The following is a 26,915-nucleotide window of genomic DNA, read 5'->3' as shown; positions in this document are numbered from 1 at the left end:
AGGTAATCGAAGATGAGTCGGCTAAATAAATAAAATACAAATGTATCAGGAATGTACCGAGCATTGGTTCAGTGTTCCGGCCCAGAAATAATAAATTGATGTTAAATAGGATTCATGATTGTATGCCTTGAGCATAAATTTTCTCTAGTAAGTGACTGACGGCGTTTTGAGCCATTTGTTTACCGATTTTATGACAGTTAAGTAACTGTGAGAGTAAATTTGAAAAAGTTCTGTTAACTTTGTTCCAGCAACATATTAAAGGATAAAATGTATATATCCCCATTTCATTGTGACCCACCCTTAGATGTTAAGTGAACAGAGTCTGAGGCACTCTTTTCGTTTGTTCTACAGGACAAACCAGATAATGGCAGCCTGGTAGCTGCGTGAAAGTGTGGAGTGACTTGGACACAACTCACAGTGAACCCTCCCCTTTCCCCATGTAATTTAGAGTGAACGTGAAGGACGCGCATCATAGCAACTTCCCCTCCTCTTCCCTTGTGAATGGAAGTGTAGAACGCCAGCCAAAGCGGCTACAACCACGTGTGTAAAAATGATGTGTGAAATTTTCTTTCAGGTTTAGAAAAGACTGCTAAGATATAATCATCTGTTTATGTATCTTGAATAACTTATCTTCTTTGAATTTGTGTATGTAAAAATGTATTTAATGGATTTAAAATTTTCATAATTTTACATATTTTTATGTGTTTGTTTGTCTAAGGCAATATGTATGCCAAAGTGTTTCATTGACTTTGCTTAAATTTTGAGTAATAATGTTGCTTAAGAGGCAGTGAACATGCCCGCAATTTAAATAATTAATGTAGGTAATCAGTTTTCTTTTAATGTTTCTACATGTTTACATTTCAATTTTAATTTTCATAGGAAGTTAAGCTGTACTCTTGCTTCCCTTTTTGTAATTAAATTTTTTTTTCGTTCATTAACATTCATAAACAAAAAAATTTTAGTAGAAGGTGATGTAGGGAAGCAGCCTACTCACGCCGTAGTAAATTCACATCAGTCTTTCCATTGTGTGCCAGCCAGTCCGCTGTAACTAGCTCTGACATCATAAATGTTGCACAATACTTTTAAAATTAAATAAATAACCTGAAATGTTTCTAGCATGTCAGGAGTAATACTAAATTAATATGTGTTGAATATCAGTTCGATAACTTTAGCCATTTTCAAAATTTGGATGTTTTTCTGTAAAAATCATTGGCGCAACAGAAAAGAGCTAGAGAATTAAAAATTTATATTTAGATCCCTTTTTCATAATTATTTAATAGAAACAGTACTCTGGATCTCACAAATTAAGATTTTAGTTGAAATTCATGATTTTCTGATTTTGTCTTAAAAAATTAAGGAAGCAAGATAGATTAAGTAGGCTAATAAATAAGGCTAGGATGTTTATATTTAAGTAGAATGGAGATCCACTATAACCATAAAGATGTGAGAAGTTTCATGTGAATAACTATAAAACTATAGCGATAGCGTATCTCCAAAGGGCCAGAGCTCGTCTACTGCGTGCAGTGTAATTAAATTATTTCTCTCGCCCAAAATATTTAACTTAGCCACGTCAAACTTTTATTATGATTACTTACCTGTGTGTTGAATGCACATTTAAATTGAGAGCTTCATCGGCCATCAGCAAAAGAAGCTAGGATTTATAGCTCTGCAGAACTGTGCTGAGGAGACACCCAAGAAGACAACCCACATATGAAAACGCAACATCAGCATGCATGGGAGGCAAAGCAATAACTGCTGCAAACTCCATTATACATCGGAGGCAAAGTTATCTCCGTGCAGATCCACGCGAGAAGGAAGCAAGGCCCCAGTTCTCTCCAGACGCTGAATAACACACCATCTGTGTCAGGAGTCACGTCACGTCGGTATCATTGCTATAAACGGCCTCCGATGCCGTAGTAAGTTACTCGGGATACGCGTAACCATGAAATCATTTTCGAGTGAAGTGTTAATTCTGGAATGATTTTAATTATCTAGCTTCAGGTTGCGTATGTCGTATTTTCACGTGCCGTCGCGGGACAGACATTCTACCATTATTTAGCGTGGCGTTTGATGAACTAATCATCAAATTATGGCGAGCATTCATTTAAACATTCAATTTGGACAGTTATAGTTGCATCAGCGCATTAGACTCTGAACTGCTCTGTTAGTCAGATTGTGTGGATTCTTTTGTTTTCATCTGTAACTTTCAGAATACAGAAAAATTTAGAAAATTGTTTTGTGATTATGAATCCCAGTCAATCTCCTAATTTCTCAGAGCTATAAGCTGCAGCTATAAGTGTATTCTCAGATGAAGTGGGCACTAGGAATTCTAATTACAGGCTTCACGTTTTGCTAATCACTTTCTGGTTGCCAATATTGTAGTTAGAGAGCCAGTGTTGAGAATGGCGAAAGACAGCACAAATAACATTCTAAATAATAGGAACATTTTAACAACAATTATTCCACCAGCCGCCCCACAAAGGGAATCTTTCGTAAACACCCAGAATCCCAAACCCCTTATCTGGTTCAGATTCACTGATGACATCTTTGTGATCTGGATTGAGGGTGAGAGCACCCTATTCACATTTCTCCAGAACCTCAACACTTTTCCCCCCATTTGCTTCACCTGGTCCTATCCAACCTAACAACCCTTCCTCAATGTTGACCTCCACCTCAAAGATAGCTACATCAATACCTCCACTTCAACAGCTACCACCATTATATACCAAGAACTCGCTTTCATACAACCTAGCCACCTGAGGCCATCACATCTGTAGTGATGAGGAGTCCCTCTCAAAATATACCCATGGTCTCATCGAGACCTTCACAGAATGTAATTACCTTCCAAATCTTCTACAAAAACAGCTCTCCCATGCATTATCTTCCCAGTCACCCACCATCTCCCAAAGTCCACTGTCTGGTCACAGAGGAGCACTCTCTCAGTTGCACCCAGGACTGGTGCAACTGAATCACATTCTCCGCCAGTGTTTCGACTACCTCTCATCATGCCCTGAAATGAGAAGTGTCCTACCCACTATCCTTCCCACATCTTCCACAGTGACATTTCGCTGCCCACCAAACCTATACAATATCCTTGTCCATCCCCACACAACTGCTGCTCCCAACCCCTTGCCTCATGACTCATATCCCTGTAGGAGACCTACTTGCAAGACCTGTCTCATACATCCTGACAATACCATCTATTCCAGTCTGCTCACAAGCATCATCTATCTCATCAGAGACACGACTACCTGTGGAACCAGTCATGTGATCTACAAGCTAAGCTGCAACCACTGTGCTGCATTTGACATGGGCATTACAACCAACAAGCTGTCAGTCTGCATGAATGGCCACCGACAAAACTGTAGCCAAGAAACAGCTGGGTACTTGCTACCCCCCACCCCTGCCCCAGTCTCCCCCTTACCCCACAGCCAGGTGTGTCTCCCATGACATGCTGCTGCTTGCAGTCTGTTTTCAGCTGCCAGGGACTAGTCTCGTGTGTGTGTGTGTGTGTGTGTGTGTGTGTGTGTGTGTGTGTGTTTTTCTGTTTCATAAAAAGAACTTTGCCCAAAAGCTTATATCTTTTAACAGTATTTTTTATTGTGTCCGTCTCCAACTCAATACCACCTCTATTGGTGAGTAGTAATCTATCATTTTCCATACTGCTGTTATGATTAAAAATTTGTTTCGTGGTTTAGTGGATCATATACATGCCATTAGAAAATGTTTTAAATGAGATGACATCCTGTGAATTAGTTTAGGAAACAAGACACTAACAGTAGTAGGCATTATATTACCAAGCGACTATCCCAGAACACCACATCAGTTGCAGGTCATCTATCAAACAGCTTCCAGGGCAGCAAAAATTTGATTATCAATACTTCATGAAATTATTGACCAAATTAAAAAAATTTAAGTACTTTCATAATATGCTCATTGAGAAGTATAGTCCCAAGTTAAAGTTCAACACAATAAGAGAAGTATTACACACAGGAAACGTGTGTTTGACCTGAGAAGGCATAGCTGACGGCATATAAATAGCCACAACTTATTCACCCAATATTTTTGAATGGGAGCAGTTAACGACTCCCAAAAAACTTTAAATAATTTCAAACCTTCAAAAAATTTTTTCTCAATGATGCCCCCCCCCCCCACACACAAAATGATGAAATGAAAGAAGTTTATTGCTTACTACAATACATTTTCGATGTTTGTGCAGTTAAACTTCGGTGCAGATCTGAAATTTTAATTTATTACTTCTTTACTACTACAGAATCTATATGCAACACAGTTTGCAGACAGTATCCACATGCACCACTGAATTTAGCTACAAAATTATATAATTTTACACTCATATCTCAGGAGGTCATCCAGTGTTTCTTAATAAGGGCACTTAGCAACTTCCAAGAAACTTAAGCATAATTTGAAACCTTTTCTAAGCCTTTTCTCACTTACATATTTAATGTCGAATACTGAACACACTACCTCAATTGTAATCAGATGTTTGAAGGTGTTTTATACATGGGAGTTATATTCTTTAAAGATTGGGGGTCTACTGGTATTTAGCTGTTTATGCAGCAAAACAACTGACAGAGACAGAAGTAACACATACTGGCTTTTTTTTTTGAAAAAGAGAAATTGTTTACATCTAAAATAAGAATGTTAAGAATCTTCTCTGGAGTGAAGCCTTATAGGGAAGGGCAATGTGGACAGTAAGCAAAACATACAGGGTAGTCCATTGATTGTGACCGGGACAAATATCTCACTAAATAAGCGTCAGACGAAAAAACTACAAAGAACGAAACTTGTCTAGCTTGAAGGGGGAAACCAGATGGCACTATGGTTGGCCCGCTAGATGGCGCTACTATAGGTCAAACGGATATCAACTGAGTTTTTTTTTTTTTTTAAATAGGAACCCCCATTTTTTATTACATATTCGTATAGTATGTAAAGAAAAATGAATGTTTTAGTTAGACCACTTTTTCCGCTTTGTGATAGGAAGGGAATAGCTATAAAATGTGTTGCTACAGAAAATTGAAGATAAGGGGGTAGATCAGGTAACTAAGGAAAAGGCACTAAATCAAATATGAGAGAAAGGAAATCTGTGGCACAACTTGACAGGACTCATTCTGAGACATTAAAGAATAGTCAGTCTGATAATCAAGGCTAGTATGGGGCTAAAACTTGTAGAGGTAGATTAGGGCTTTGCAGCAGTATCTTCAAGTGGGTGTAATATGCAGTAGTTACGCAGAGGTGTAGACACTTGTACACAATAGACTTAGTGTGGAGAGCTGCATCGAATCAGCCTTTGCACTGAAGATCCCAACACCACAAATCATTACCCATGAACCATGGCACATATGAAAAAAGTTTTCGTATCACAGATTGGCCAACATCTACAGTTCAATGACATTTTATATTAGCTACACTTATACAATGAATAGTTATCTTGTTCCACGGACAAAATATGTATTTACATCTGTCAACACCACCTATCTTTTTTGAATGTATCACTAACTGGGATTTGTAATAGTGACTTAATTAATATACAACAAAAACTGTAATACACTTACAAACTAAGAGTGTTTTGAATTAATTCTAGTGAATAATGCTATCTATTAGTTCCACCTCACAATCTGACACATCACACCTGTATGCCTAGCCTGCAGTCTTGGCCCTTTCAAATAAAGCAAGCCTTGTCACGAACAAGGCAGCATAAGTCTCTTCCTGTTGTACAGAATTCCAGCTGCTGTAAGAATGCGAAACATGATGCTTTTGTGATCACCGAGATGCAAACTCAAGACTGTACCATTGAAAATGATAAGACTGAGTTACTATTGCTCCACATTTCATTGAAAAATGTGATTTCTGTCCCAGCTGGAGGCTGTTCTTTATTTCTGTTTAGTTCTGAATACTTTTATTTGTGTACATGAAGATTTTGTTCAGAATTATAGCCACCCCTGTTTGCTACAAGAATACTCTTAGCACCCATTACATTAAAGACATGATTGTTTCTACGCCAGCTGGTCCTCAGTATGCACTATTATTTTCATTGACTGTAATATATCTTCTCGCCTCTACTGAGGTACTGTAGTTATCTCTCATGTTTCTGTTACTGGCCTACAGTGTTGGATATAGACAATGAAGATTAGCAACTGTTACGGGATCATTTCAAGTTCTTGCCAGGAAGGTGCTACTCTTAATCAGTACATCCACTGAGATTGTACAGCACCAGTGCTTCAACTTCAAGTCTTATATCTTGTTCCTCATATAATCAAATCGTAGGAGAAAGAGCTAAGAATTAAGATATGAAGTCTGCTAGTAGTTGAATCACAATAAACATTTAAAATTTTAAACTGCTAAGTATCAACACAAGTGATTCAAGCAAAAGATGTTTACAACAGGAAGAAATGTATATTTAAAAACAATAACAGTGTCAACAATGGGGCTACATGGGGCTGAGTGACCACTGTGCAGTAAATCAAATTCCTCGAATTACGATAGGCATACTGCTACACTACGTGCCATTCTTTTCTATGACCATTTTTATTTGAAAACTATTCCCTTTCTGTTAGTCAACAGAGGGTTAGTCCACTGTATCTACACTGACATTCATGTCATTCAGATTTCCTTTGTCTTTAACTGTCTATGTAATCTTCCGTCATAAGGTCCTTCCCATTAACTTTTAATTCATATCAACTAACACCATAGACCTGTCTACTAAAGATTGCAAAACAGCACGCACATTAATCGCGGGTATGTTCAAAAAGCAATCAGTTAACTTGAGCCACTTGGAGAAGTAGCTTCATATTTTACTCTTTCCTCCAAACAATGACCAACAAGTATCAATGGTCCATACATATCATGTTCAGTTACAGTGTCAAAGTTTGAATGAAATAATAAGCAAGATTTCTGGCTCACTCTCTCAAACCCACTCTGTGCACTACAGCAATTTATTTGAAAATTAAAGGGTACTATGAAAACTGAGACATACATATATACATATATATAAAAAGATTTCAATGCTTTAATCACCATAAAGAAGCTTTGGTATTTGCATAACTGACATCGACAATAAGTAACAATACTGAACAATTAAAATATTTTCTGAAAATGTTACGGCAAGTAAAACATACAGTAATACAGCAACCTGTATAAGAATCACAAATGTTACTGAGAATCATTTCTATTCAGATTTTAAAATGTACATGTGTCACTGTCAGAAATGATTTTAACTTCCGAGATATGTGAACATTTTAGAAATGATTATGTCTAAGCTATCAGAAATGTTAGGGCATCCCAAGTCATCTTTTAGTTATTGCTTCAATATATTTGAATCTACACCTGTATAGAGAGAGGTCATTTAAGTAAGCTACATTTAATTTATTTCTGCTTCAAATGCACATATTTTAGAAATGCCCTGTTAACATCACCTAGTCACTTTTTGCACATAATCTTTTCATCTGCTATCCAGAACATTTCCGAACCAACAGGAACTTGCAGTAAGTCTTTTAAATCAGAAACATATCTTATTTAGATCTTCCAGGCACATATTTTTAAATAAAGTTGGAAATGTGAAGACCTGCATAACACATTTCAGTCCCTCAAACTCTCCAACAAAATATGTATGGCTATAATTTTATCAGTCATATATTTAGCTTTTAAATTCTTGCTGTCTAATGGAGATAACAAGCTGAAAAGCTGCTGAGACTCAGTCTGACTGAACTTTGTATCGCAATACTAATACTTTCACAGAGTATATATCACCATACAATTGAATAATATAGAGTGGAAATTGTTTTGACTACAGTGAAATGTCATTTCACATCTTTGTGAGATGTCAGCTTTTCTCAAACACCGTATGCCTATGGGTCAAAATTTCACCTTTCTAGTTTCAATCTTTCAGTCATGACAAGACCACTAGGAGTTTCACTAAATTACCTCTGTGTAAGATCAAGTTCAACAAAAATAACAGTAAGTTATCTGCAACACGAGTCAAACAATGGATGTGATTTTACAGCACACCACCAATGGATCTCCTTGGATGAATAGTAAATGCTGCTGAAAGTCACAGTATGTATAAGAAACTTGTGTGTTCCATTAAAAGCAGCTCAGTGAGTCTACATTTACATTCCCTCTTCCATACAAAAAAATAAATACTTCTAAGCATCTCAATGGTCTCCTGTAACTTAGCTATTCAATCTGCAAATGTAACCATCCACCATTGTCACACATCTTTGCAGCCAGACAGTATGGATGAAGTACACATCCTCAGAAGCTCATAGAACTTCCAGGTCACAGTGCCGTATTTCTGGGTGTTTTTCCTGTAACAACACGATCTTTGTTTAAATCAAGTCTTTATATAACAAAGAAACTAATACTTTGAGGGCAATGCAAAAAGTTGTGGCCTGGCAGTGAAATATAGAGCTTATTAAGGCAAGAATGAATTTCAATAGTGCCCTCCCCGGTTATGTCAGTGCATACAGTCCAACATTTTTCTACAAAGTAGATTAACCCACAAAGTGCAATTCTGCAAGGTGTGCATATCACTACAGTATTCTCTTCCTTGGATTTGAAACATTTTCCAGCCACATATTCTTCACATGTAACATGCCAAATCAGGTGAATGTTTCAACAATTTGTATCTTAAACCCCTCATAGTTCCCACTGTAAAACAACCAGCTCAGACTCAGAGTTATTATCTAGTTCCTTTTCTTTTGCAATTCAAGGCTCTTCATACCTATTTTCTATCCAGTTGGTCCTAATGAATTTCATGGTACTCACCAGCTGTTCTTGCAAGGCAACAAAAGCCATGCCCTTCTTAGCAGGTGATACCTGACTTCACCTTTATCCCAGTGCACCATTTGGTTCCATCAGTAACCAGTGTGTTAAGTTGACAGAGACATAATTTGCTGCAAACAGATGCACATTAATCACAGTGAGAAAGCAGCTGACAGTGACATGTTTTCAGCAGATAATAGATTAGCCTACTTGCTATTGTGGTTTTATTTCTTGTGTGAAGTAGTATACTCCCAGATAGTCCACAGCTTCAAGTTGGTAACAAAATCACTGCATTCTTTCCAATACCACCTGAATGTTCCAAAAAATCTGTTCTGTAATACAGCTCCAATCTTTCACTAGGCTTTCCCACAGTTAACTTCTCAAAGAGAGGGGACGACACTATTGTAGTTCTTTCTTGCCTGATACACCAATGTTGTCAGCTTCTTCAGACATGTTCAGACACTGATTTTCCAATACTGTGTGCCATAAGTTACACATAAACAGTCTTCAAGAGGAGTACAAAAGTTTGTACTCAGCTGCCATTAACTGATCATTTTACGTGAACTTTGGCATTAAGCTGTCCAAACTTAAGAGAGTTTTATGAAGGCACAATATTCCGTTACACCAATTTGGAGGAATTTGAACATATAGCATGAGTACTTTATGAATCTATATCTATTTAGCAAGTGAAATTGCCACTTGACTTGCGTTACTGCACAACATGCACCAACAAAGTTTTAAATAACACCATCTCTGTCATCCCAACAACTTCTCACCATGCCGTCGTACATTTTAAATACTGCATAAAGGAAACAGAGTTTTACTTACACGAAGTTTCATTTCAATCCTATCTATCTCTCCACCCATCATATCTACGATGTTTTCACCATGTTTGAGCAGAAAGTTCTCCAACTCATCAATATTTTTCATTTCTTTCACTTCCTGCAATAAAGAAGAATCACTATTAAAAAAGACACAATGAAGATGCATTAAGCACCAGAATTTTTACTGCTAGAGTACTGAAAGTGCAACTTAAATAAAGTACTGAAAAACAAACACAAATATTCAGATGTAGTTGACTCATTGCATAATTATTTTGCCTTAGTGAACACATGTCAAACAGAGCTTCACAATATAAAACAACAGCTCTAGTTTAATGTGGAGCACTCCTTCACTCACTTATTACACAAGGTGTCAGAAGTATGATCATATGGGATATCAATTTAAATTTGTGACTGAATTGAGGACTTCTTGGTAGAGAGGACACAGCATGTCATTTTGGATGATGAGTTATCGTCAGGTTTATAAAAGTAACTTCACGAGTGCCCCAGGGAAGTGTGTTAGGACCTTTGCTGTTCACATTGCATATTAATGACCTTGCAGACAATATTAATAGTAAAATCAGGCTTCTGCAGGTGATGCAGGTATCTATAATGAATTACTATCTGACAGAAGCTGCATAAATATTCAGAAAGATCTTAATAAGATTTCAAAGTCATGTACAGATTGGCAACTTGCTCTAAATGTTCAGAAAAGTACAATTTTGCTCTTCACAAAATGAAAAACCATTGTATCCTATGACACTAATATCAATGAGTCGCTGCTGGAATCAGCCAACTCATACACATACCTGGGTGTAACACTTTGCATGGATATGAAATGGAATGGCCACATGAATTCAGCAGTGGGTATAGCAGGCATAGATTTCAGTTTATTGGTAGGATACTGGAGAAGCGCAATCAGTTTACAAAGGAGATTACTTACAAATCACTTGTGCGACCAGTTCCAGAATATTGGTCAAGTGTGTGGGACACGTACCAGGTAGGACTAACAGGGGATATTGAAATGTACACAGAAGGGCAGCACAATGGTCACATGTTTGTTTAATTCATGTGAAAGTGTCGCAGAGATAAAGGAACTGAGCTGGAAGAGACTTGAAGATAGGTGTAAACTATCTCAAGGAAGTCTATTAACAAAGTTTTAAGAATCGGCTTTAAATGATGACTCTAGGAATATACTAAAACCCCATATGTATTGCTCACACACAGATCATGAGGATAAGATTAAGATAATTACTGCACGCACAGAGGCATTCAAGCAATAATTCTTTCAGTGCACGATATGTGAATCGAACAGGAAGAAACCCTAATAACAGGTACAATGGGACGTACCCTTTGCCATACTCCTCAAAATGATTGCAGAGTATAGATGTAGATGCAGAAGACACCAGTGATTCACTGAGTGTTATTTTTGCAAGTGATATTACTGACACTGTCAATTTGAATGGGAAAGAAAATATTCAGTTTAGAGTGACAAAAGGCAGCCCATTGTGTAATGAAACATGAGGTTAGTCTAATAATAAATTGTTTATCTGGTCATGACAGTTGCATGGCAGCAATAAAGCATCTTCATCAATCATATTTAACTACGGGGAAAGAAATGGAAAATTAAACAAAATTGTACATGCTGACCCACTTTATTCATAGACAGTTTACCGAATGGAAAATGAGAAGAAGTTTTCCAAAGACAAACAGCAGATGAAAAATTTAATTCTTTCCTAAAAATATCCTTACAAAATTATGAGTCTAATTTTCCTTTGCAATAGGTCAGGATGATTTACAGTGGAAGCCAAGAAAAAGGGTGGCTATCATCTCGGATCAAAATAACTTGTACTTGGAAAAAAGTGTTTCATTTACTGCAAAAGACTAGCCCCATTCATGAATTGAAAATGCACTATAAGAATTATTGACAATTCTTCACCAAGTCATCGGAAAGGCTAAAACCATCTACTATGAAGAGAAAATTCAAAGTTCCAAGAACAAAGTGAGGACATTGTGGAGCACTATCAGGTAATGGTGTGTAATGAAAAACTCTACTACATACACAACACTGAATCCCCAGATACCAGTGACAATGAGACAGATTATATGAAATTAAATGTGTTGGCTACTAAATTGAAAAAAATTCTTCCTAACAGAGGCTGAAAAGAGAGACATAATATCATCTATGGAAAGCATATAGAATAAGTTTATTTACATGAGCAGTGCACACTCCACCACTACACATCAGTTTTGGTAACTCATCTGTTAGAGAGAACACAAAAATCATTAGGGTAATAAAAAGTAGAAACTCTTCTGGTATCTTGAGCATTTTTTAAAATCTCGATCATTTTGTGCCTCCAAAGCTGCATAATGTGAATGTTAATAAAAACCAAAATAGCTGGTATTGAATGTGTGTTTATTATGCTGTGACTGATTTCATTCTAAATGAGTATCTTCTGGTGAAAAAATGTGCTTTGCCATGGCCTACCAGACAAAATGCTAAATGGCATACATCAGAACATGGCAAGCACAGTAATTTAGTTCGCCAAGTGCCCAAGACAAGCAGTCAGCAGTATATGCAGGGAACATAACAACACACAACACTATACTGGAATGGCTGCAATGGTATATCAGCCAAAGTACTAAAATTTGTTCCAATTTGGTAGAACCAAGCTTGTTTTAGTGTTAGAATCAACCAATACCTAGGTATGCAGTTGTGACACCAGCATGCACAAAAGTGGAGATAAGTGACTGACCTCTCAATGCAGACTGATATCCTTCATCGAGTGTTTTCACAAGTTTTTGAGAAGATATCTTATCTCAGAATACTGAACCATATTTCTGGGAGAAAACTTTTAGTAACAGCTGAGTTTGGTTTTTGCTAAGTCTTCTCTACCGAGAATATATGATCTCATAAACTCAAAGTAGGACTGAACAATGAACATTATCGAGTTGGCATTTTTTGTGATCTTGTCACAAACTCTGACTGTGAAGATGATAAAACTCTGCTACCGAAACTAAAACAGTATAGCAGTAAAGGTCTTCTCCCTGCATGGTCTGAGTCATATCTTAACAATACAAAAGAGATGGTCACATCAACTTAGGATACAACATGAGTAAGATTAAATTCACAGTGAAGAAACATCGAATACGTCATGTCGCAGGGTTCGATGCTCGGGTTGCTCCCATTTTTGGCCTACACGAAAGATTTACCGGGAACATTGGAGGATTCTTGAAAAACAGCAATGTTTGCTGATCACACAAGTATCGGGCCCAAGCACGTCCAGGAGAATGATGGAATAGACTTACAACTTGTTCATAGCCAGCAACATAACCCTTAATCTTACAAAAAATCATGTTATGCAATTCCAAATAAATAAAATGACTGTAGGTACCAGAAGTACAGATCAATGGTCACACATTACACGAGGCTAAATGTGTGAAGTTTCTGGGGATCCAAATGAATATAAACCCATGTAAGCATGTAGATAAGTTAACCAAAAGGCTCAGTTCTGCCTGCTTTGCACTCAGAAATCTCTCCAATGTTGTCTTTCACAAATATCTTTCACACCTGTCCAGTTGGCTTTCCCTCGGTCTGTTTTTGGCAAACTGAACTTCAATCCAGCAGCTATTTTGACCATCTGCCATCTTTCTTTGAGTGACATGACCAGCTCAATGTCATTTTAACATATACACTTTTTCCGTTACGTCAGTCACATTTATTATATGCCTGATATACACTGCTTTCTTTCTTTCTTTCTTTCTTCATGTAGTCCCACATCACTCTTTCCATTTCTCTTTCAGTTACTATCAGTTTCCTAACAACGAACTCATTTAACACCCGTATCTCAGAGCTATACATTATTACTCACAGTATACACTGGTCAAAAACAGTTTTTTTCACTCTTACACTTGAATGCCAACATACATACTCCCTAATGGGATTTCTGGTGAATAACAAAGAGTGAATTTGGGATGGACCCAATAAGTTACAAACACAAAACATGAATTAGAAATAATTTTCATGGAGACTATGAATATCTCACTGGGGATTCAAAATAGTGTTTTATACTCTGGTGCAAAAGCCTATTACTGGCTGCCAATGGACATCAGACAGAAAACTGAACAACCCCAAATATTTAAAACCAAAGTAAAACAATACCAGCAAGCCATTCGTTACACCGTTTACCAGAATACTGGGGATTAAGACTCATTCAGACAACTGATGGTGGTCTTTGGTGTTTTTTTTAACACACAAATGTAATGTAATCTAGAAGTATTGATCATAATTATCAGTTACTGTAGACAACTTCTAGCCAGAATTTGTTGCCAATATACTTTGCAGCAGCTGCTCCTGCCTGTTAATGTGTAGCTGAACTCATTGCACATACCTAATGGGCTCTCCTTCATGACAGCATTTGAGCGCACAATTACAATCAAACACGTTTCTACATACCTGTTTCAGGAATATACATCTTCAGTTTCCTATTGAACACCCATGTTTGATTCCAGTGACATCACCACACAACAAAACCTGATATTGATAACCATATTACAGAAAATTCTTCATACACTTAAGTTAAAATACTTATAACTCAAGAGCAGCACTTTTTTCTAATGCCACATACATGCAGCTGAATTTGTCCGATATGGTACACGATCCCACCAGATGGCAGTGTCTTAACCCGAGAGTCGCCCAACTCACAGGAAACACGTGTGTCTCACAAATACTGACCGAGGTATATTGTTTAATAAGTGTGCAATAACTGAATTCTTTTAAGTTTATATTTGTTAATAACTGTAGATCGGGTAGGTCCAGACCTGATTCCTTCTTATTACCATTTCAATGATGATAAGTGGAAAGGAAACTGACAGGTGGCTATTGTAAGATCTGACTTGCAGATATTTCATATTGTGACAAGCCAAAATAGTTTCACCTAAAGTATTTTAAAGTTACATTTACCTTTTTGGGGAGGGCAACAACAGCTCAGAGACATTATGAATAACAATAACACCACTCAACATTCAGTAACCATTGAAATTATCATAAAAATTACAACAATAAAAAAGTCAAGAATGATTAAAGGTTTCCGAAAGCTGCATAGTTGTATGAAAGTGCTTTATTTGTAACTACTGATACCTCATCACTATACGTGCATCTTCAGGTTTATAATGATTATAATCCATAATGTCTGTGGACAATTACAGAGTCCCAGCTTTCAGGAAGTTATCCACGTTAACCACCATACGGAGGCTAGCAATATGTTGGAAGGCAGGAGGCCACATTGTTCTTAGTAAACACAGTATTCTACCTCCCAGTGTATTGCTAATCTCCACAGGCTCTTTAACGTGCATAACTTCCTGAAAGCTGGGTCCACATACATTATGGAAATATAACCATTATAAACTGAAGATACATCTATACTGACATGAAACCAGTAGTTGTGAATAAAGCACCTTCACACAGCTATGCAGCTTTTGGAAACACCTCATCGTTCTTGACTTTTTAATTATTGTAATTTCTATGATAATTTCAATTGTTACTCAGAGTTGAGTGTTGTTACTGCTAATTGTATTTTCAAATTATCTCAACTGTGAACTAGATGGAACAAAATTTACATAAATGCTACTGGAAACAAATGAAACTGTATACTTTCAGCAACATCACTATTTCATCCTCAAAAAATGGGTAACTATGATTACGTTGAGTAAATATCACACAAAGTGTGTGACACTAAAAATTCAGAGTGATAATTTGTACTACAGCAAATGCACACTGTTGTTATTAAAATTGTGCCAACATGTTGTTGTTGTTGTTGTTGTTGTTGTTGTTGTTGTGGTCTTCAGTCCTGAGACTGGTTTGATGCAGCTCTCCATGCTACTCTATCCTGTGCAAGCTGCTTCATCTCCCAGTACCTACCGCAGCCTACATCCTTCTGAATCTGCTTAGTGTATTCATCTCTTGGTCTCCCTCTACGATTTTTACCCTCCACGCTGCCCTCCAGTACTAAATTGGTGATCCCTTGATGCCTCAGAACATGTTCTACCAACCGATCCCTTCTTCTAGTCAAGTTGTGCACAAACTCCTTTTCTCCCCAATTCTATTCAATACCTCCTCATTAGTTATGCATTCTTCCGTAGCACCACATTTCAAAAGCTTCTATTCTCTTCTTGTCTAAACTATTTATTGTCCATGTTTCACTTCCATACATGGCTACACTCCATACAAATACTTTCAGAAACGACTTCCTGACAAATCGATACTCGATGTTAACAAATTTCTCTTCTTCAGAAACACTTTCCTTGCCATTGCCAGTCTACATTTTATATCCTCTCTACTTCAACCATCATCAATTATTTTGCTCCCCAAATAGCAAAACTCCTTTACTACTTTAAGTGTCTCATTTCCTAATCTAATTCCCTCAGCATCACCCGACTTAATTCGACTACATTCCATTATCCTCGTTTTGCTTTTGTTGATGTTCATCTTATACCCCCCTTTCAAGACACTGTCCATTCTGTTCAACTGCTCTTCCAAGTCCTTTGCTGTCTCTGACAGAATCACGATGTCATCGGCGAACCTCAAAGTTTTTACTTCTTCTCCATGAATTTTAATACCTACTCCGAATTTTTCTTTTGTTTCCTTTACTGCTTGCTCAATATACAGATTGAATAGCATCGGGGAGAGGTCAGAACCCTGTCTCACTCCCTTCCCAACCACTGCTTCACTTTCATGTCTCTCGACTCTTATAATTGCCATCTGCTTTCTCTACAAATTGTAAACAGCCTTTCGCTCTCTGTATTTTACTCCTGCCACCTTCAGAATTTGAAAGAGAGTATTCCAGTCAACATTGTCAAAAGCTTTCTCTAAGTCTACAAATGCTGGAAACGTAGGTTTGCCTTTCCTTAATATATTTTCCAAGATAAGTCGTAGGGTCAGTATTGCCTCACGTGTTCCAACATTTCTACGGAATCCAAACTGATCGTTCCCCAGGTCGGCTTCTACCAGTTTTTCTATTCGTCTGTAAAGAATTTGCATTAGTATTTTGCAGCTGTGAATTATTAAACTGATAGTTTGGTAATTTTCACATCTAGCGGCACCTGCTTTCTTTGGGATTGGAATTATTACATTCTTCTTGAAGTCTGAGGGAATTTCGCCTGTCTCAAACATTTTGCTCAGCAGATGGTAGAGTTTTGAGAGACTGGCTATTCCAAGCCTGTCAGTAGTTCTACTGGAATGTTGTCTACTCCCAGGTCCTTGTTTCGACTTATGTCTTTCAGTGCTCTGTCAAACTCTTCACGCAGTATCATATCTCCCATTTCATCTTCACCTACATGCTTTTCCATTCCCATAATATTGTCCTCAAGAACAACGCCCCTGTATAGATCCTCTATATACTCCTAATTTTCTGCTTTCCCTTCTTTGCTTGGAACTGGGTTTCCATCTGAGCTCTTGATATTCATGCAAGTGATTATCTTTTCTCCAAAGGTCTCTCTAATTTTCCTGTAGGCAGTATCTATCTACCCCTAGTGAGATAAGCCTCTACATCCTTACATTTGTCCTCTAGCCATCCCTGCTTAGCCATTTTGCACTTTCTGTCGATCTCATTTTTGAGACGTTTGTATTCCTTTTTGCCTGCTTCACTTGCTGCATATTTGTATTTTCTCCTTTCATCAATTAAATTCAGTATCTCTTCTGTTACCCAAGGATTTCTACTAGCCCTCGTCTTTTTACCTACTTGATCCTCTGCTGCCTTCACTATTTCATTCCTCAAAGCTACCCATTCTTCTTCTACTGTATTTCTTTCCCCCATTCCTGTCTATTGTTCCCTTACGCTCTCCCTGAAACTCTGTACAACCTCTGGTTTAGTCAGTTTATCCAGGTCACATCTCCTTAAATTCCCACCTTTTTGCAGTTTCTTCAGTTTTAATCTACAGTTCATAACCAATAGATTGTGATCAGAGTCCACATCTGCCCCTGGAAATGTCTTACAATTTAAAACCTTGTATCTAAATCTCTGTCTTACAATTATATAATCTATCTGAAACCTACTGTTATCTCCAGGGTTCTTCCATGTATGCAACCTTCTTTCATGATTCTTAAACCAAGTGTTAGCTATGGTTAAGTTATGCTCTGTGCAAAATTATACCAGGTGGCTTCCTCTTTCATTTCTTACCCCCAATCCATATTCACCTACTACGTTTCCTTCTCTTCCTTTTCCAACTGTCGAATTCCAGTCACCCATGAGTATTAAATTTTCGTCTGCCTTCACTACCTGAATAATTTCTTTTATCTCATAATACATTTCATCATTTTCTTCATCATCTGCAGAGCTAGTTGGCACATAAACTTGTACTACTGTAGTAGGCGTGGGCTTCGTGTCTATCTTGGCCACAATAATGCGTTCACTATGCTGTTTGTAGCAGCTTACCCACACTCCTATTTTTTATTCATTATTAAATCTACACCTGCATTACCCCTATTTGATTTTGTATTTATAATCCTGTATTCACCTGACCAAAAGTCTTGTTCCTCCTGACACTGAACTTCACTAATTCCCACTATATCTAACTTTAACCTATCCATTTCCCTTTTTAAATTTTCTAACCTACCTGCCCAATTAAGGGATCTGACATTCCACACTCCGATCCACAGAACGCCAGTTTTCTTTCTCCTGATAACGACATCCTCCTGAGTAGCCCTGCCTGGAGATCCGAATGTGGGACTATTTTACCTCCGGAATATTTTACCCAAGAGGGCGCCATCATCATTTAACCATACAGTAAAGCTGCATGCCCTCGGGAAAAATTAAGCTGTGGTTTCCCCCTTACTTTCAGCTGTTCGCAGTACCAGCACAGCAAGGCCATTTTGATTAGTGTTACAAGACCAGATCAGTCAATCATCCAGACTGTTGCCCCTGCAAGTACTGAAAAGTCTGCTGCCCCTCTTCAGGAACCACATGTTTGTCTGGCCTCTCAACAGATACCACTCCGTTGTGGTTGCATCTACGGTACGGCTACCTGTATCACTGAGGCACACAAGCCTCCCCACCAACGGCAAGGTCCGTGGTTCATGGGGAGGGGGGGCTAAGCTCTTATGTAGACAAATTTTTACCATGTCTGTTGCTGTCAGATAAAATATTGCCTCTTACTTCACGTATTACACATTCCAGCTGTATGTATCTGGAATGTTAAGTAGCTGGTTTGTATTTGCGGCTACTAGATGGCACTTTTGGTATAACATTCACCTGCCCACAATTGCTAATGCGGGCACCTAAGTCTGATGCTACCACAGCTCAACATGAGGTGCAACTCTTAGTGGTCTGCTTCTATGTTTTCTATTTTAATATTTTGTGACTAAAGCGTTTTCGCTTCATATGTATTTTATACGTGACATGCCTGTTTTAAATGTTTTATTTCTGATGAAGACGCTCTTAGAATTGGCAGAAACCTAGGTAAAAAAGACTTGATTTTCGTGACCGAGGGCTACAATATTTTTAATTTTACCTTCCATTTTTAAAGCTTTAAGATTTCTGCCTGCCCAAGTATCCAAGACTGCCTCTAAATAGAGAGATCTAAAGATGAAACTGCTTAGTACAGGTATGGACATTCAGTTTAATAAGAAATGTGATAAAAAGTGGCTAGTCCTTGATTATGCGAAAGCCTATATTAATTTCACGAATTGTAAAAAAGATCCCAAGTTTTTTTAGACATGTAGTTAAAAATCTCATTTCTGATCATGTTGAAAAGCTATACGCTAAAAAAGATGTTCTCAAGGAAGAGGCATATTATTTGTATTTAGAGCTCATAAATATCTTCCCTATTAAACTTTAATGTTGATGATTTCTGGATACAGATTTACGAACATTTAAAAATTTGTAAACAAGGTATTGTGCATAAAATTTTTTTGTCTGTTTCCTGCTGAAAAATGTCCTCAAAGTACTTTTAAGAAAAGAAGTCATGTACTTTATAAAACAATTTTAAATAAGACTAACATTACTTTTACACAGGATGAAACTGTCTTACTCGAAAAAGGCCTAAAGTACAATGTCATACCCAAATTGGCAGACAAAAATGTAATCGAAAATATGCTTGTCAACCTAAAAACTGGTCTTGATTGTATAAAAATGGATAATTCAAGTCAAACTAGAATTGCCTTGACATAGCTGACATTAACAGCACTGGAAATCGCCACTGATGATGCTTCCCAAATAAAAGAAGCGAAATGCGTATGGGAACAAACAAACTGCCTTCATTCAGTTGCATAGATGGTACATACCTACACAAACTTGGTTAAATCTATTAATAATAAACTTAAAGAAGCTGATGCTTTAATAGCTAAGTCTGACAAAGGTTGCTCTTTCGTTATTGCCTACAATTCTGAATATATTTCCAAAACATTAGATTTTTTTGACAAAATTAATATTTCAGAACTGCATGAGGATCCAACTCTGGAATTACAAAAAAGAAGTCAGGTCAGCTATTAGTGAGGCAAAATTTTTAATCAAACCTTTCCATAAGAAAATGCTTATCAACATGTACCCTCAGCCCCCAAAACTTTGTTCTCAATTCAAAATTCACAAACCTAACCATCTAGTATGCCCGACTTCTAATAGTACGAACAGCGCATGCCACAATTTAGCCAAGTTTCTTCATGAAACTCTGAAAAAAAAAACACACGTTCGTTTTGAGAACAATTATTCCATCCCCAATAGTCATGCCTTAGTCCATAAAACTTAAGATTTAAAAGGCAGCCCAGATACCAAGTTATTTTCACTAGACATCAAAAATCTTTTGACAAGTGTTCCCGTACAAGAAATGCTACCAGTCATGGAAAAAAATTTATGTAATTTCAAAAAAGAACTTTCAGACGAACAAATCACTGACTTCATGAATCTAATTAAAGTTGTAGTCAAATACAACTATTTTGAATTTAATGAACAATTGTATCAGCGACGGTCTCGCTATGGGAAATTTGTTAACTGGTATCCTTGTTGACATTTTCTCTAGAAGAAAAGTTCTTCAACTGTTTCTCAGCTACAGCGCTAGGCATTCTCTCCTATTTCAGATATGTCGATGACATTCTAATCATCTAAAAGGACCTGTTGATGGCATTGACCGTATTTTCGATCTTTTCAATGAGCTTCATGAGAAAATAATATTCACCAGCGAACTCGAAAATGAGGCCTATCAATTGAATTTTCTTGATTTGACACATACAGCAGAAGAAAATAAAATCTCATTTCATGTTTTTCGTAAAGAAACATATACCGATCAGACCATACCTGTGTCTTCTATGCATCCACAACCTCATAAGAATGCTTTCTTTCACTCTGCTATTCACAGAGCTACTTCTATTTCACTCTTGAAAGAAAAATTCAAAGAAGAAATTAATATAATCAAAACGATAGCAGTTAATAATGATTACGAACCTGCCAAAGTGGATAACCTCTTTAAAAAGAAAACTGTAAAAGAAGTTACTAAACTCGGCACCTCTATCATTGAGTCCAGCCAAAAGAAGAAGTTTTTTTCTATTTCTTTCCTGGGGCCCATCTCCTATCAGATCCAATGCCTTCTTCATAATAAATACAACTGTAATGTCGCCTTTTCAACCCATAATAGTTTGAAAAACATTTTATTAATAATTTAAAATCAACCCGTTTCCCTTAAAGAACTCTGGTGTCCATAAGATTCTTGGCAACACCTGCTCTTCTTCCTACATAGGACAAACAGGACATGCCTTTACAGTCAGATACAAACAACATCTTTGAAGAAAAAATGGTAATAACACCCAAAATTCGTCCTTTGCTGACCACCTTCTGGTTACAGGTCACGCACCTAAAGCTGTTCATGATCTCAACATTTTCCACACTGAGAAGAAAGGGCGTAGATGAGATGTTCTCCAAGAATTAGAAATTTTTGAACATCTTTTTCGAAATGATGGCCTCATTCTTCATGAGCAGCTACAATTATTTGTTCATAACATGGTTTATATTAACTACATTTTACGTTATACCATTTTTCTACTCAATGAGATAATTCTGTAATGGCGTTTCTCAGCCTTTAAACTGTACTTCTAAGCTCTTATGTAGACAAATTTTTACCATGTCTGTTGATGTCAGATAAAATATTGCCTCTTACTTCATGTATTACACATTCCACCTGTCTATATTTGGAATGTAAAGTAGCCGGTTTGTATTTGCAGCAACTAGACGGCACTTTTGGTATAACGTTCACCTGCCCGCAATTGTTAAATCGGGTGCCTCAGTCTGATGCTACCGCAGCTCAACATGTGGTGCACCTCTTAGTAGCCTGCATCTATGTTTTGTATTTTAATATTTTGTGACTAAAGCGTTATCGCTTCATATTTATTTATACATGACATGCCAGTTTTAATTGTTTTATTTCTGATGATGGCACTCTTAGAAGTAGCCGAAACCTAGGTCAAAAAGACTTCATTTTCGCTACCAAGGGCTGCAATTGTTTTAATTTTACTCTCGGGAAATGTACAAAATAATGGAAGCAGGAGCAGCAAAAATTGGATTTACAGTAAACAAAAACAATACCAAATGCATGGTAATGTCCAATTTTAAGGCAAGAAGGATGTCACAAGACCTGAAGGCCTCCAATAAATGTTTAAAAGCTGTCATCTGCATCTATTATTTAGGTGTTCTCTTAATTAGCTATAATAGGAGACAATGTATTAGAGAAAGGATACAAGCAGGAAACAGAGCCTATTATGTAACCTTACAGGTATCCTCAACCAAGTTAAGAGTATACCATTAAACTTGTGTGGCCATTTGTTACAGGTGGGTCAGTAATATGCGCGATGACAGCAGACATTAACAATAAGGATTTGAAAGGAAAATCATGCAAAAATTTATGTGGTCTTGAGAGAGGCAGAGGGTTGGAGAATAAGGTACAACCATGAAATACAAGAGCTTACACAATGGAAAGATATAGTGAAATTTGTTAAATCACAAAGAATATACTGGTGAGCACATAACGACAAAACAAATAATGAAAGGCACACTGCATTCCACCAGAAGGAAGGGCCGTGGCTGGAACTGTGTTGGCTGACCTTCTCAAAATGGAAATCTGGGGATGGAAAAAAAAAGCAGAGAACATAGATGTACAGAGGAAGATTGTTGAGGAGGCTAAGACCAAACAAGGGCTGTAGTGCCGAAGAAGAAGTGGAGGAGGAGGCAAATTGTGTACCTTCACAAAAGTGGCATGTCTTATAATCAAAATGTGGTCTACGTGGTTCACAATGCTCCTTAATGTACAGAATACAGGGTGTCCCAGCTATCTTGTCCACCCAAAATATCTCTGGAACAATAACAGCTATCGGAAAACGACTTTCACCGGTATCAATGTAGGGCTGGGGCCCATGAATCTACATATTGAGAAACATTCTAAAACGAAAGCATATGTGTTTTTTAACACAGACTTATGTTTTTTTTTAAATGGACCTCCTATATTTTTTCTTCAGCAACCCATAGCATGACAAAGCACATACACAATGGCGTTGATTGCATCACAATATTCCCATTACATCCCGAGATATTGAGACGCGAAGTTGACACTTGAAACACCCGACATGCACTGCTAGCGCACGTCCTGAGGCTCAGACGTGAACCCCGTGCTGCCCGTAATCGCGATGTGATTGACATGTGTAATCACACTTCCATACTTATCAAGAGGTCCGAAACGAATAATACGGTCTGCTGCAATCCTGCATTAACGTCGTACATTCCAGCAGGTATTTATCCCAAAGGCTAGGGGTGATGCGGTTCTGTAACATATCTGTGTACCGCAACGTTAGTCACAAAGTTAATTTCGCTTATCGTTAATCCATTACTAAAAAGGTAATGCCGTTCAACGTTAAAACTTTACTTTACTGTAGACCTAGCGCAAGTGACACTTAATCATTCACTCGTAATAGTAAAATTCATGTTGATGGTTTTAGTGAAACGAGCAAGTGGACTAAAAGATTTACCGTTGTTTAGATAAAAATGTTTTGATTTGGGAAGTTCAGGTAGGACATAGAAGATGAATGTAAACATGTTTAACCAATTAGTTTTGTTATCACATAATTATCAATGTTATGTTTATCTAATGCGTTAAATGACAAATTGTTGCAAACAAATGTTTCTTAACATCACTGGGTAAAATGGTCCTTTGTAGAAACTTCCACTGTGATACCAGCACTACATACTAAACATAGCATTCACATCTCATGCTCAAAGTGATGCCCATTGGCTTGCATACATAGGGTCACTCTGCGGATGAAGGATGCCCTACTTCGTGCTACTGTTTCCTCTTTGATTGCTGTACAAGCATCAATAATGCGTTGCTTCATGTCCTCTGGTGTTGTTGGTTCATGTTGGTAAACAGCATGCTTCACTGCTCCCCAAAGAAAATAATCCAGCGGTGTAAGGTCCGGAGATCGGGCAGGCCACCTAACTGGGCCACCTCGTCCAATCCACCTACCAGGGAACTTACGGTTCAGAAGTCGTCGTGCTCGTAAGGTGTTATGTGCAGGGCATCCGTCATACTGATACCACATGACCATTCTCCGGTTCAGAGGTACGGTGTCCAAGAGAACAGGAAGATTGTGTCGTATAAATCTGGAGTATTGTCTGCCATTTTGGATGCCATTTATAAAGAAAGATCCGATAATGGTATCTCCAATAATCCCACACCAAACATTAACTTTCCACGGACGTTGATGCTCTACCTGACGGAGCCATTTTGGATTGTCTGCGGACCAATAATGCATATTCCTCATATTGACAATTCCTTTGTTGGAGAATGATGCCTCGTCGGTAAAGAGAACATCTGCAAAAAAATTTGGATTAGTCAGAGGTTTTTGCTGAGCCCACTGACAAAATGTTAGCCTATTGCGGAAGTCATTTCCATGAAGATCCTGGTGTAAATGAACATGGTAAGGATGAAATTTATGACGTTTAAGAATACACTGTGCACTTTATTTCGACACACCAACTTCACGTTCAATTTGACATGTGCTGATTTGAGGATTCACAGCTACGGTAGCGGGCACAGCAACTTCAGCACGTCCATCTGTGCATGTTCTAGGACGATGTTGAGGTCTTGGATTTAAGCTACCCGTTTCATGTAGACGAGATGTGAGACGACCAAACATCTGGCGCGAAGGCGATCGCTTGTCAGGGAATCGTCTTCTGTACAGTCGTTCTGCCTGAACAGCATTTCGTCCACCTACAACGGGGTACAGTATAGGTATGTAGAGTAGGGTAGAAAACAGACATATTAACTTAATAATCATAATGTTTGCTAACAGTACTATCAACAAACAAGCAATCTCATAACGTATTTTCCGTCAACGTACATTCTCCATAGATCAGCAGCATTTCTACCATATCTTCATGTGTGTACATTATACTGTACAGTATAAGTTCCACAACACAATGTTTATTCACAATGGGTACTACCTCCGTGCCGTCACTAGATTACTGTGATGCACGACTACACTGGAAAGCGGTGTACTGCACGCCAAAGCAACAACAAATGGGATGCTCAGAGGGTGGTGGAGTACAGGAGTTTGCATGGGTCGCAAATCATAAACAAGGCGAAGTGGTAACTGTGGCAGTAGTGGGAACTACGTTGAACACTTGACTAGTTAGAGCCAGGCCCTGCGCGACAGGCACAATGGGTCATATAACGCATTAGATAAACCTTATTTTGGGTGTGCAGGATAAATAAGACAATCTGACGGGTGTACACCGATCGGTAATCGTTCATATTGTGTACGTAGATACGTAAAACGTGCAAAAGGGAAACCATTATGTGCTTCTAAGAGTTGATGGCAGCAGACCGTATTATTCGTTTCAGACCTCTTGATAAGTATGGAGGTGTGATTACGCATGTCAATCACATCGCGATTACGGGCAGCATGGGGTTCACGCCTGAGCCTCAGGACGTGCGCTAGCAGCGCATATCGGGTGTTTCAAGCGTCAACTTCGCGTCTCAATATCTCGGGATGTAATGGGAATATTGCGATGTAATCAACGCCATTGTGTATGTGCTTTGTCATGCTATGGACTGCTGAAGAAAAAATATAGGAGGTCCATTTAAAAAAACAGAAGTTTGTGTTAAAAAACACATATGCTTTCGTTTTAGAATGTTTCCAAATATGTACATTCATGGGCCCCAGCCCTACATTGATACCGGTGAAAGTCATTTTCCAATAGCTGTTATTGTTCCAGAGATATTTTGGGTGGACAAGATAGCTGGGTCACCCTGTATATTCAGTAATAAGTTTTGGTGTAACAGAAAAGCCTGTTTACTATTTTACTTCAGTTTTCCCCACGAAATATCATTGTTAAACCATAAAATTTTTGAAAACATAGTCAGCGATCTTAAAATTTGTTAAAATTAAAATTTAAAACAGTCTTATCAAGACTGTTTTAAATTTTAATTTTAAAATTGCTAAACCAAGTAAACACCATGTGGTAACAACACCACTGTGACCAAAGCTCATGCAGCACATGACGTGAGGAACACTCATGTATGTAATTTACCTCTACTGTCAAAATTTACGTAAATGGTTGAAACAGTGGAGGTAGGTTATGGCTAAGTTAAGTGTGTGTTTGATTTGAATATTACCAAACTGTTGCTATAAATTAATTTATCAATCATCATTTTTCATTTGAAGTTCTTCTGTTGTTCTTGCAGTTACATTTTGAATGTTATATGGATTGTTATTTAAGAACTAGAAACTGTAGTGTTGAATGAGATGCTTAACACTTATGACTTGACTTTGTTACAACAAACTGTTCCCCGGGGCAGCATTGATCACAACTTGCATTTGTTACCAACAACTGAGGTGCTCTTTAGTTGCAATGTAAGGAAAATGACCAAAAAGATGACCAACTGTGACTACTGCTAAAAAAACACCCACCAGCATTCTGCTGCTTTAATAAAACAAATTGTCCAGGAGCTAGTGTAGGAAGTCGTCCTTCACGGGACTTTTTCTTCTCATCTTGTGCCCTCAAGCAATTACCTTTCTCACTCTTTGGCATACAGTCATCAAAGAAGTTTCCTTCTTGGAAAAGAGTTGCTTCAAATAAGGGTTGATGACATTTTCAAACCAGTAGGTTTCCACAGGCATGAAACTGGGGAACTAGCCTTGTCAGACTGTTTTAGATAATGTGAGAGCATAAACTGTAAATAATTATTTCTCTCTCACAGATAATCTGTTGTGTTCAATAAACCAATGTAAAACACTATAAAAATATATAAAAATGAATTACAACTTACTGTGATAAAGTC

The 26,915-nt window shown here is 37.7% G+C and overlaps 1 protein-coding gene across 2 annotated transcripts in view; it reads right to left on the bottom strand.

The window, feature by feature from the left end:
- Positions 1–7,170: 7,170 nt before the first annotated feature.
- The window catches only part of LOC126251529 (zinc transporter 9), a 214,573-nt gene continuing 194,828 nt past the window's right edge, over positions 7,171–26,915 (bottom strand). For both annotated transcript variants that reach the window (XM_049952022.1, XM_049952023.1), the window contains 2 exons: positions 9,610–9,723; positions 7,171–8,324 (listed from right to left, as the gene is read on the bottom strand). In XM_049952022.1, the coding sequence (XP_049807979.1) occupies positions 8,280–8,324; positions 9,610–9,723 (159 nt within the window). In that variant the 3' untranslated portion in view covers positions 7,171–8,279. The remainder of the gene's footprint in view (positions 8,325–9,609; positions 9,724–26,915) is intronic.

The sequence above is a fragment of the Schistocerca nitens genome, chromosome 4 (assembly GCF_023898315.1).
Source record: "Schistocerca nitens isolate TAMUIC-IGC-003100 chromosome 4, iqSchNite1.1, whole genome shotgun sequence".
Classification (NCBI taxonomy): domain Eukaryota; kingdom Metazoa; phylum Arthropoda; class Insecta; order Orthoptera; family Acrididae; genus Schistocerca; species Schistocerca nitens.
The sequence above is the reverse complement of the archived record's forward strand: the minus strand, read 5'-3'. Positions and strand labels throughout refer to the sequence as shown.